We start from the raw sequence: 12,252 nt of genomic DNA, 5'->3' as shown, positions 1-12,252 counted from the left end.
GGAGGCCTGGGTAAATATTGACAGTTCTCTCTGCTTGAGATGCGGCCATTGATCCGCACAGGAGGGTCTCATCGCTTGATCTGTGCGCTCAGGTGTGGGAGGAGGGGAGGCCGGGACGCGGGTCGTCGTGCTGGTGGTCTTCTTTTGAACACAGACTAGCTTAAAGGTGCCGATCAGGCTGCCTGTGCCACACCGGGAGTCACGTTACCCAAACAGCCGAACGTCCAGAAAGTGGATTTTAGTGCGATGGGTCAGTGGGATCAAGTAGAGGCAGAACGTGGTGAATGATCAGCTAAATCGCTTCAGGTCTGATTCCCATCACACCTACAGCACTTTGATATCTTTAACATCCCAGCAGAGCTTTACAGCGAGGTCTAACGCTATCAGCCGCTGTTGATGTGTTTTTCTATATATAAAACCATCATTTACATCTTCTCCTCCATCTCCTGTTGGCATGCCGGCCCGCTGGCCTGCTCCTCAAACCACTAATCAGGTAATGTTGGGGAGGTTGAATGGCGTGCCTCCCCCTGGTCAACCTTCACTGCTCACACAGTGGTGTTGTTTTAAAGAGCATTCTTTAGCAGCTGAACTTGGAAAGGTATTAAAGTGGGATTAGGCTCCTCCACAATCCACTGCTTGTGTCATTCAGGGAGTTTGTGTTCTCCTCTCCCCACTGCCACCTCCCCACTCCTCCTCTGTTTGATTGTGGCTAGCCGCAGGAGTGGGACTGACTGTGCCTTTCAAAGGAGAGGGGTAGGGTTAAATCCCTAGTCCACTGCTCCCTGCTAATTCTCCTTGTTCCTTAGAGAAGGATTTACTTCTGCTGCCAGCTTCTCAAAGGCCTTCTCTGCCCATCCGAAAAGTCGCCGTTGCCTTCCTGTGGAGGTGTGGTTGCCATAGAAGGGGCGTCATGCATGGCTATTCCATCTGAACCCCGCTGAGAATGGGGACCGGGGACTGAAAACAGGCAGAAAGTCCGGATTAGACCCGGGGACAAAGCAGGACAGGAAGATTCCAGAAGGGACGAATAGGAATTACAGCAGCAAAAATAATGCAAAGTGACAGAGAGGGGAAATAGAAAAATAATGGCTTACAAGATTAGACTCGGCGAGGAGAAAGAAGAAAGGAAAGAGGCCTGAATGAGAATGTTTTCATCTAGATGAGAAGATTTGAGAGAGCGGTCGTAGGTGAATGCGGAGTCCTGGACGTATCAAACCCGCGCTAACAAGTCATTTCCTCAACTTTTTGCTCTCTTTCTTCGCCTAAGCCGGCAATCATTAGCTAAACATTAGAGCTGGAGCTGGGAACTTGTCTTGACAGATTCATCACCTCTTTTGCCTGATCCCAGCACGTAACACGCTAATCCCTCTAAAAACTAGAAACAAGTCCCCGAATATTCAGTTTATCTTTACAGGACTGCGTCCATGTAACACTTCCTTTAACTCATTCAGCAGCAGAGTTTCGTTTTTTAGCACCCAAACCTGGAGCTTTGTTTAGAAGATAGATCCAGGTTGGCATGTCACGTAAACTAGAACCCTGCTTGTTTGAGAAACATGCCAGCATTTCTTTTTCAAGGGATTATCCTGGAGGTTTTTCCATACTTGAATAATAATCTCCTTAACTTATTGTAATAAATGAAAGATTAAAGGATTTTATGAACCCTGTGAGTGCCAGCTCCTGATATCTCTGTTGTTTTGCTGCTGCAGGATGGTTAAAAAGAAAATAAGATGCTCTGAGTGGGGCTTTCTGTGGCGGGTGCAGGTGGCGATTTCGATCGTAATGGATGAAACTTGCACAATAAGCAATAATCAACTGGTGCGATGTCGCGAAGATGATCTGATGAGCAGAGGTGATTATTGCACAAAGCTGCACAGACGACAACAGAAACCATGCGATCTTCCTCCCGGCGTGCATGCAGCTGCTCACACACATGCACACACACACACCATATCAGCACTCAATCAGCACCTATAACAGCATTACCATAACAAAACCCTCCTTTGGTTTCCCTCCACTCATATTTACACATTATATTCATCACTATCGCTCATCCCTGTCCCGAACCAGCAGATGATGTCAATTGCTCCTCTTGCTGCCTCCCTGCCTTGCACAATGAAATAGATGTTCACCACAAATAGATAGGCGGTTGCCAGCTGTCTTCCAGACCAGGGCAAACAAAGAGGCCACTAATAAATCCAGCTTTACGGCTGGACAAGATCAACCACACTCGCTGCCTTCTTGCTCCATTTAATGTGGCTTCTTCTGAACAACAGAGAACAAATTAAATGCCTCTCAGTCACCAATAAAACAATGCAAACATCTTCCTGAAAGGATATAAAAGAAGATGGAGGCGTTGTCTAGGAAATGGTGATCGAGGCAGTGTTGCACCACAGAGGCATGATATTAGACAGTAAGATGAAATATGAACAGAGTAGAGGGCAGCCCAGTAGTCCGCAATGAATCCTGGTCTCTGATATGGTATCTGATGCGTGCGGGGCGTCTTGGATATGAAAAAAATGTGTCAAATGTCAGCAAAGCCTTGATTGGGATCATCAGGATTTGGTGATCGCTGCATTAGAACGCGATCCGGCCTCTTTTTTAGATTTGTGAGGGGGTTTGGGTTGCCCATGACTGAGCTCGCTTGGAACGACGCCGGGCTGGACCCACCCTCGAAATTTTAACAGATGAGCTGCTGCCAAAGGAGTCACCTCCTTGGCTGCACACAGGAGCAGCGAGCCAACTCGACTCTTAATCAGAAACCCTCGATGGGCGACTCGAGAAAGGCGATGGGGCAAAATAAAGCGGCGCACCTCGCCAGTGGACGCATTTAAAGTGGGTTTGTGTGACTGTTGCTACAGCAACCACTGTGACAATAGCAAGGTAACAGGAAATGGTGAAACGTGGTGAAACAGTAGCACAAGAAGAGGAGAGCGAAAACACTCAAACAGTCATGTTACACTGAATGCTTTTAGCTAACATTAGCCGCCATCAGCTACTGGTCGTACCACAAAACAGACTTTATTATTTTGACTTTTCATGTCTAAGAAAAATATGTGTTTCTTTTAGTAATTTCACTTAAAGCGTCACTCTGATCGCAGCCACAGTGGCTATAATGGCAGCTGTAGGCTGATGAAAAATGCTAAAACAAGTGTAACTATAGCTCAAGTAAAGAAGAAGACAATGAGCTGCTGCGATAATTTTAGAATAGCTGCACAGATATTTGTTTGCTAACATTAGCCACCATAAGCTACTGGTCATACCAGACCAAGGATGGCGGTAAGCAAAAAAACACTGTGCAGAGCACTTTAATTCTTATGAATTGAACCTTTTATATATAAAAACGATGCTGTAGAAAGCTAAGCGTTGCTTAAACAGCTAAAATGATCTTCATCTTTTACTCTTCTTCTGTAGGTTGTTTGCGACCAAGTGCAGCGGCTGCATGGAGAAAATCGCCCCCACAGAGTTCGTGATGCGCGCCCTGGAGTGCGTCTACCACCTGAATTGCTTCTGCTGCTGCGTGTGCGACCGGCAGCTGAGGAAGGGCGACGAGTTTGTCCTGAAGGAGGGCCAGCTGCTCTGCAAGATCGACTACGAGAGGGAGAAGGACTTACTCAGCTCGGTCAGCCCGGATGACTCAGACTCAGGTGAGCCCTCCGCACCCTCGCACACAAGAGTGAGAACAGCACCGTGGTGCTACCGTCACATGGCACCGGGGTGTTGTATTCTGTATGCTCTGCTCCATCACAGGGGTAGCCAACGTAGACATCCACTGTACCGGATCTAAACTGGTTTTAGTGCTGTGGTAGTTACATTAAAAGGAAAAGAATATGAAAATGTCCTTAAACTGGTTTCCAGATCGCTTCCAGAGATTTTTCAAAGATCTCGCATGCAGCCCAGGCAGTAAAAACTTCTAACATGGCTCCATCTGCAGCTTTTCAACGGCTGATAGCGTTCTAATTCAAGCAGGGGGCGTAGGTTTATGATACAGTAGGAAGTGGAAACAGGACGAAGCCAAGCCACCCTGTATTAATGGCTCTGCATGCGTGGGCAGGGTCTGGTGCTGGAAAGAATTAAATCACTGTATCATGGTGAGTGACAGAGGGATTTGGGGCCTTTCTGCAGAAAGCCTGCTCCTCCGCTCTTATCAGCTCTAGTGTTCCTCGCCTATAGCCTCCACACACAATGAGGCATCTCGCCAAGCCTCACTGTTCACTACCATCTGGCTCACATTTAGACATGCACAAAAGCGGGGAATTTGTCAAATACATCTGTGCCTGTGTCAACTTTTGTCAACTTGTGGGAATATTTGCTCTGCGTCTTCCTTCTCCAGTTGTGTCCCGGCGTATCGCACAGGCATGTCTTTTGTGCATGTCTCCAAGTTTCAAGATGGAGAAAATGTTGACACGAACAGAGGTTAACCTCGGCATGTGGCGGACGAAGTGTAGGTTTTCAGTGGAGAGACGGAGATGCTCGTCAGATAACAGGAGCCGTCACGTGTGTCTGTCTTCACAGCCCCGAGATCGCCAGGATTCATGAACGACGAAGAAGAATCGATGTCTCTTTAATGTGTTCATTCATTTTTCATGTGATGTTTACGTAGCTTTGTGGCCTTTGTGGCGAGTCACACTGAAATGCGTGAGTCACTGCAGGATTTGTCCACTGTTAACGTAGCATATTTCATGCCACGATTATTCAGCGAACAGCGCTTTAAACTGTATTAAAATTAGAAGGAGAAGCAATTATGAATTCATTAATTTGCACATATTAGAGGATAAACTTTGCGTGTGTCAAGTTTCACATTGCTTTCATGCTCTTTTCAGTGCAAAGAAATGAATGATCATTGCATTTAATTTCAGAATTACTCTGAAGTTATGAATCGTTCTGCGAGAGTATTGAGCATGTAGTTATTGTGTGTAATGGCTGCAAACAGCAAGATGACTTTCATGTAAAAAAAAAAAACATAAACTAACAGGCATTTCCTTAAAACTGGAACTCTAATAAAACCAAGTTATTATTTCGTTTTAATGGCACATTGTAGGATAGGAGCATAAAAATTACACCGATTTTACTACCCAAAACTGTAATATCCTGCAGCTGACGGTAAAAATTGCAATCCATATGAAAGTCGTCCTTATTATAAGCTCTGAAATAGAGCTAAAAACTGGACTTTCCTGCTGTGTCATGCGAGATGCATTTCCCACATGTACTCGTGTTTCCTTTTTCATGTTGCACTTGATGTAGTATTCTTATCAGAGATTGATTCAGTGTAAATCAGACAAAGCTGAGAGCGATAAATTACAAGTGACGCGACGTCCAGTTCGATGACGAATGTGCATATTTCATTGTGCTCCCCACCAGCGAGAAACACAGACTGCTGTAAGTCTGATCGTACATGTGGCCTTTTCCTTTTGTAACAAATTGATAACAAAGTATCAGAAACACATGTGTCTCCTTTGATTATGCACTTGTGGTGTGTGAATCTCCCGGAAAAATGGAAGAACAAAAAAGTATTTATCAGCAGGCTGTCACTGACTGAAAGGGTGTAGTCGGTTCAAGCTTGTGCTGACGACGCAGAAAAATGACTCTTTCTGCAGAGAAAAGTGACGATGAGGAGCTGGACATCAAGCCGGAGAAAGGCATAGGGGGCCAGGGGAAGGGGGATGATGGGAAGGATCCCAGGAGGCCCAAAAGACCACGAACCATCCTGACCACTCAACAGAGACGGGCCTTCAAGGCCTCCTTCGAGGTGTCCTCCAAGCCCTGCAGAAAGGTAAGACAAAGCTTCTTTTTTCATGTTCCCTGCTCTGCATTTGGAGTGATGGATATTTAGATGCCGACCACAAGCCCTACAGTAGTTTCACAAATAAAATTCACGAATTAAAAAAATCTCCCCCACCTCACAGCTGAGCTTTGAAGTGGCGAGCAGCGTTCTGGTCTGTGTTAGCCGAGGCGGGCTGGTGCAACGCACCAAATGTCGTACTGAGATAGGAGAAGTGCCTCCGCAGCCCCGGCCCTAAAACAGGCGCTGCGCCCGGGCCAAGGCTTTGAAGAGGCAATAACCAAGAGGTCCAAAAAGACCACTGCATTCATTCCACGTTCAGCTGGAATCAAAAGGCGGCGCGCCTGCTGCAAAATGTGGACGATATGTTGAGGAGGCAAAGTATTCCAGTGTGCTGCGAGGCGCTTTGTTTTCTGTGGGACGCCGCAAATGTCTTGTCTCGACCTTTTCAGGTGAGGGAGACGCTGGCTGCAGAGACGGGACTCAGCGTTCGGGTGGTGCAGGTGTGGTTCCAGAACCAGAGAGCTAAGGTGAGAGCGGCTGACACGGGATGAATTAGATGTTGTGTCAGCATACAACAGCCTTGTTCCATCTGAGAGTCCAGCTAATAAATCAGCACAACTATGTGTGTTAAACTTATCACTGCATTCCTTTCGCAAATGTTCAAAAAAAAAGAAAAAAGCCCAAGGAGTTGCAAATCTAGCTCGCTCTTGCATTAAATGTCTACGCCCTCCTCTTCTCTGATTATTATCTTGTGAAAAGCTTTGATACTTGACAATGAAGTGCACTCAGATACAGACCTTGTGCGGTTCATTCCAGGGTGAACAGCGAGGAGCATCCTTTTTAAATTAAAGAGCGCATGTTAGTTTTGGTGGTTCCTCACAACTCTGACTCCTTCGTTTCAGATGAAGAAGTTGGCAAGAAGACAGCAGCAGCAACAAGAACAACAGAACTCTCAGAGACTCGGCCAAGGTACGATACTGCACAGCCCTGCAACACGACGAGGCTCGCTGCCTCAAAGCTGCTTCTCTGGGAAGCTTTTTAACAACAGTTTATGTTGTTTATGTACAGATGTGCAAGCATGAATTTCTAACATACCGACTAGAAGCCAGCAGGGGTCCAGTATGAAACATACACACGCGTGGAAACATGCAGTATTCATAGATTCTGGACTTTTCTATATGTCATTAAACGTCTTTAAGGTTTTTATATCGTTGCATTGGATTGTTTAAATGATTAGCAGTCGTCCGCATGATGACTGCTAATCAGTGATATCATGGAAAGCATCGTCTTCTCGTCTCTGTGTTGTGTTGCATGATGGTAAAATGTGTTTGTCTGAGAAGATGCTTCACAAATTCCATAATTACACTTCACATCAAAAGTAAGACAAATATTCTGTGTGGAAGCCAAACAAAATGAACGTCAGACGTCATTTCGCAAAAGCCACTGCAAAGGAGAGCGCGGGGGGGGGGTTGGGGGGGCCACGAAGCCGCAAGAGTTCTGAGTCTCAAGTCAGTTAGTGAAGAGCAGCTTTTATGGAGGGGATTGTGGGAGAAGCTGCAGGAAGGACTACTGTGGGTTTCCATGGAAATGCTAACAGACGCAGGCGAGCGATCCAGGTATTTGGAGGTTTTCATCGCTGTCTCACGAGCACCAGACTCCCTTTATTTTTAGCAGCGTTCGTTGTGCTGCTCCAGCGGTGGAGGAAAAGTGCAGATTTAGAAGAAGATCTAAAATTACCAGGCGTGAACGGGGAACTACGAGGAAGGGACGCGTCCCTGCCGTCTGGGTTTTCCCGCTCAGGCCCACCTGTCTGTGTGGCTGCATTCACATTCTGCACACTCATCCCGAGCTTCTTTCGGTACTTTCTCTAACCCCCCCCCGTTTGCTCTGCTGCAGAGGTGATGTCCAATCGGATGGAGGGGATGATGAACTCCTTCACACCGCTGGCTCCGCCGCAGCAGCAGCTGGTCGCCATGGATCAGAACGGTTACAGCACAGACCCGTTCCAACAGGGGCTCACCCCCCCACAGATGCCCGGGGACCACATGAACCCATATGGTGAGCATTCACCACCCACCTACTCCCGCCCTAAAAACAGACACACACACACACGCCTGTCCCTTGATCAACCCCATATCAGCCCCCGGTGTGGGACGTGTTCAGGCCACAGCGGCGCTGATTTAAGCCGCTCGCCGACACACATGAGCAGCTTCTCCTCCCACGTCAGATAACACGAGCACGCTCATGAGCTGTTGTGTTTCGAAGTTCATTTTCAGATCTGTTTAATATGGTTTTAACCCTCCGCCCCCAGCTCTGAGACACGTCCCGTAACTGATGGTGTTTTCCACTGGTGGTTAAAAACATGTGGTCAGCGTGGACGGCCTGAGACGAAGTGCCGTCCGAGCAGCGACTGAGGGCTGTGTGAGCTAATGAATCAGAATGAGAAAACAACAAGTCTCTGATTTCTGTGTGATACAGGAAAGAATTAAAAGGCAAACAAGGATGGAGGAGGGGAGGGGGGGATCAGTCAATCAAGTATTAGTCCACAGGATGTAACTGGAATAACACATTTCTAAGTGATGTCCTCAACAAGCCCCAGAGGGACCATTTCCTGAAGTTCATAACTTCCTTATAATTTGCCTCCATTTAGTTCTTCTCGGTAGTAAGAACCCAAATCCCCGGTCTCATCACTCTCCTTTGGTTTGGGGAAAAGAACAATATTGGCAAGGCATTAAAAGATGTGTCTCAAATCACTGTCCCCATTTTGTGCAACACTATCATTAAGATCCAGAGTGTAATAAAGTTAACTATTCCCTCCAGAGAAATAACATGTTGAGGTTTTATGAAAGGCGGAAACAGTTGCTATTAACCAGATCTTTTAGGAGGATGCCCCTTGTTTACATGCTCCCTCATAGACCGCAATTGTCCCAGCGAGGGCAGCAAAAAGTGAGCTTTGATGATAGCTAACAAAACAGTTCTCCCAATTGTGATGACACGCAACAGCCATTTCTCAAAGTGACTATTAGTAATTATGATTTCCCAACGCTGCCGTAAATCTCAAATGTAAGAGCGCATTGATTTCAGTTGGGGGTTTGTTTTTGAATGACGCCTCTGCCACCGAGTCCTGACGGCTATTCTCCGTATCGCCTCTCCGCAGGTAACGATTCTGCATTCCATGACATAGACAGCGACACGTCTTTAACCAGCCTCAGTGACTGCTTCATGGCATCGTCGGAAGTCAGCTCCATGCAGGCCCGCGTGGGGAACCCCATCGACCGCCTCTACTCCATGCAGAACTCTTACTTTGCGTCATGAAAGAGACGAGCGGCCAACGTCAGCGCAGAATAAACTGCCCATCTCAACCTAAAGCGCGACGGCCAGGAGTTTGTACGCTAACACGGACACGGCAGAAGAAACACCTCCTTGCAGCAGCTCCTGGTTATGTGCTGAAGCTTACTCAAAGATAGTGAAACCACTTGTTGTAGGACAGTGAAGATTCCTGGGGAAAAAGACTTAAATATTGTTAGAGATTATTCGGTAGGATTGCTTATCTGTCACAGGAGATATTACTCTTTTCTTTGTTCACTTAAAGAAAACAAGTAGATATTGAAGCCACTTATTACACACTCTCAAACCAAATAACACAGTGAATTTATACAGTGCATGATCAAATGTAAACTAAAACTTTTTGTAAGCCCCCCCCCCCGGTTAAGATGTGGTGTTTGGACTGTTTCTTCTTTACACTACATGGATTCCCGTGTTCACCGTTAGCATTTTGATCACTTTCAATAGGTTTAGATATTGTGTTAATAGTAAATAGGTGCAGCATGTCTGCAAGAGTGACTGTACATTTGTGTATGTATGAGAGTTTGTGGCGAGAAAGAATTGTTTAGAGGAGAAAAAAGAGGAGAAGTCGGTGGACAAGTAGGATCAGTGAAGTGTAAATACTCTCCCCAGGCAAATTGGATGTGCATGTTAAAAATGGAAAGCATTCTATTTATTTAACTATAACAGGCTCTTGAAGGTGCATATTAAAACTGAAAAGCTTTATTTAAAAAGGAGAGCATTTTTTTTTGTTGAGCAATTAGTGAGTTCATGAGTGTCACAGCTCATCTGTATGCCTTTTTAATATGAAGATTAACCCTTTTGTTTCGTTTTTTTTTCTTCAGCCAAGCTGTAAATGAGCAATGTTGCTATTTATTTCGTACAGACCATAAACCTTTTGTTGTCATTGTCATATGTGCATTCTCAAAATGTTAAAGTTGCTAATTGACCAAAGTTGACTGGTTTGATGAATAAACAATGTCTTTCTCCTGATAACATTAAATAAATGCCGTTCAGTGATCATTTCGTAACATTAGCCTGCTTGAGTATTCCCAACACATGACATCTGGATGTTTTAGAAATGCTAGCCATCAGCTAGCATAAAGTGCTACAGTAGTTAGCAAGCGTCGACATGCTAACATGGTAACACACCTACTAAATAATGCTGCGTTAGCCTTGTTGTAATGACCACATTAGCACGGTGTTGTTAGCATGTGGGCTACAGCCTCATGCATGGATGCAGACACTTGCCGTCCTATTTACAACCGCGGCGTGAGCACATTTTGTTGACGAGGACGCTGAGCCAGAAGCATGTGCGTGTGGTGAAGGTAGGTCAGAGAAGAGTTCAGGTGACATACCAATACAGCTGCACGACTCGAGAGCGAACCCCACCTATAACCTCGGGGCTTGTCGGGCGGCTGCTTGGAAGTACCATCTGGGTGCTCCTTCATGTCTCTGACAGCTCCTCAATGTGGCCAGGCAGGCTTCCACCCACTGTCTGTGCAGTCATGTGACCACGCAGACAAACACTGCATTTATGATGTTCTGCGCTGCTATGACTCAATATATTCCCACTCCTACTCATGACACGGTTTAATAATCTCGGCTGCTATTGCTGAGCAGAAGGAACAAATGAAATTGTTAAATCTGTGAGGAGTGTATATACAGCACATATATATATAGATATAGATATACATATGTGTGTGTGTGTGTGTGTGTGTACTATCAAGTCTTCAATCTGACAGCCAGGTGTTGGACTTATTATTTATCGTCACTTGTCACACCAGTAGGTGAGCGTACCCGGAAGCATCACGCAGTGACATCATCTGAGTCTGGCACCTGATTGGATGAGATTTGTTTGACAAGTGACTGAAAATGGATCAAACCCAACTGACAAGAAAAGTTTTTTTTTTTTTTTCTTTTCTTCGTGGTCTGTTGCTTTGTGTGAGGTGCAGGAAAAGTATGTCAAGATGAACAGGAAACCCTCAGTCTGTCTGTCTGTCTGTCTGTCTGTGCTGATGTCTGTAGGTTTGTAGTATACGTGTGGATAAAAGTGCGAAAGGCTGAGCAAACAGACGTGACAAAGGCTCCCGTTTACAGTAAACATGGAGGGGGCTGCTACGCACACATGGTGTTTGCACGGGACAGACAGTACAGTTAGGCTCAACCTCTCCCTTTTCAAGGCAGGCAGGTGAGCTCACAGAGAGGTGTGCAGAGGACACGGTGGAAATGTGAGCGTAAACCCTCAAAAACCAGACATTCTCCTACATGATCGTTTTGAAAAAACTGATTTGTGCTTATTTCTGTTTTTTGTATCTTATCTCTCCCGTTATTTTTAGAAATATAGAAAGATAGACGACACATTTCTCATAATTATATAAAAATAAATATAAGACTGAAGCCGTGCAGTTCTGGCATACTGACTTAAAGCTTCCCATTGTGGCCCTCATAAGAGAGGGAAAAGGTTAAATTAAGCAATGCAGGTGATTTATGATTTACCTTTTTTTCATTTTTTATCACCTCTTCGGTCTGCTGATCTTTGCTTCAATGAGACCTCCAGCTGTGTGTCATCGTGGATTTTCGCCAGCGGAATTCATCAATCTAAAAGAAATAACATGAGTCAGACTATGTCTCGCTGCGTTGCGACAGACTACAAGCTAAGACTAAAACTTGCTAAACTAGCTAAGCAACAGTCACAGTCATTTCCGGTCTTTATGCTAAGATAACCAGCTGCTACAACCAGCAGCTGACTAAGTGTTTCAAGTCTTTATGCTAATCTAAGAGCTGCTACAGCCAGCAGCTAGCTAGCTCAATTTTTATGCTAAGCTAACGGCTTCTGGCAAATTTTACTGTACAAGTGTGAGACTGGTGTTGATTTTCTCATCTATCTCTTAGTGAAACCCTGTTTCTAGTCTTTATGCTAAGCTAACCAGCTGCCACAGCAAACAGCTACCTTTCCCCCCATTTCCAGTCTGTATGCTAAGCTAACAGCTTCTACAGCAAGCAGCTACCTTTTCCCCCCCATTTTCAAACTTAATGCTAAGCTAATTGGCTTCCAGCTCTAGCTCCATATTTTTCTGTACAAGTGTGAGACTGGTGTTGATTTTGTCATCTCTTAGTGAGAAAACCCTGTTTCCAGTCTTTAT

The 12,252-nt window shown here is 45.4% G+C and overlaps 1 protein-coding gene across 1 annotated transcript in view; it reads left to right on the top strand.

Moving 5' to 3' along the window:
• Positions 1-9,984, top strand: part of lmx1bb (LIM homeobox transcription factor 1, beta b) — a 43,533-nt gene extending 33,549 nt beyond the window's left edge. Inside the window, exons 3-8 of the mRNA XM_041937468.1 lie at positions 3,412-3,644; positions 5,595-5,770; positions 6,232-6,309; positions 6,685-6,751; positions 7,679-7,840; positions 8,940-9,984. Coding sequence (XP_041793402.1) covers positions 3,412-3,644; positions 5,595-5,770; positions 6,232-6,309; positions 6,685-6,751; positions 7,679-7,840; positions 8,940-9,097 — 874 coding nt within the window. The 3' untranslated portion in view covers positions 9,098-9,984. The remainder of the gene's footprint in view (positions 1-3,411; positions 3,645-5,594; positions 5,771-6,231; positions 6,310-6,684; positions 6,752-7,678; positions 7,841-8,939) is intronic.
• The last annotated feature ends 2,268 nt before the right edge of the window (positions 9,985-12,252 follow it).

This window comes from Chelmon rostratus, chromosome 5 (assembly GCF_017976325.1).
Source record: "Chelmon rostratus isolate fCheRos1 chromosome 5, fCheRos1.pri, whole genome shotgun sequence".
NCBI classification, from domain to species: domain Eukaryota; kingdom Metazoa; phylum Chordata; class Actinopteri; order Chaetodontiformes; family Chaetodontidae; genus Chelmon; species Chelmon rostratus.
The sequence above is the reverse complement of the archived record's forward strand: the minus strand, read 5'-3'. Positions and strand labels throughout refer to the sequence as shown.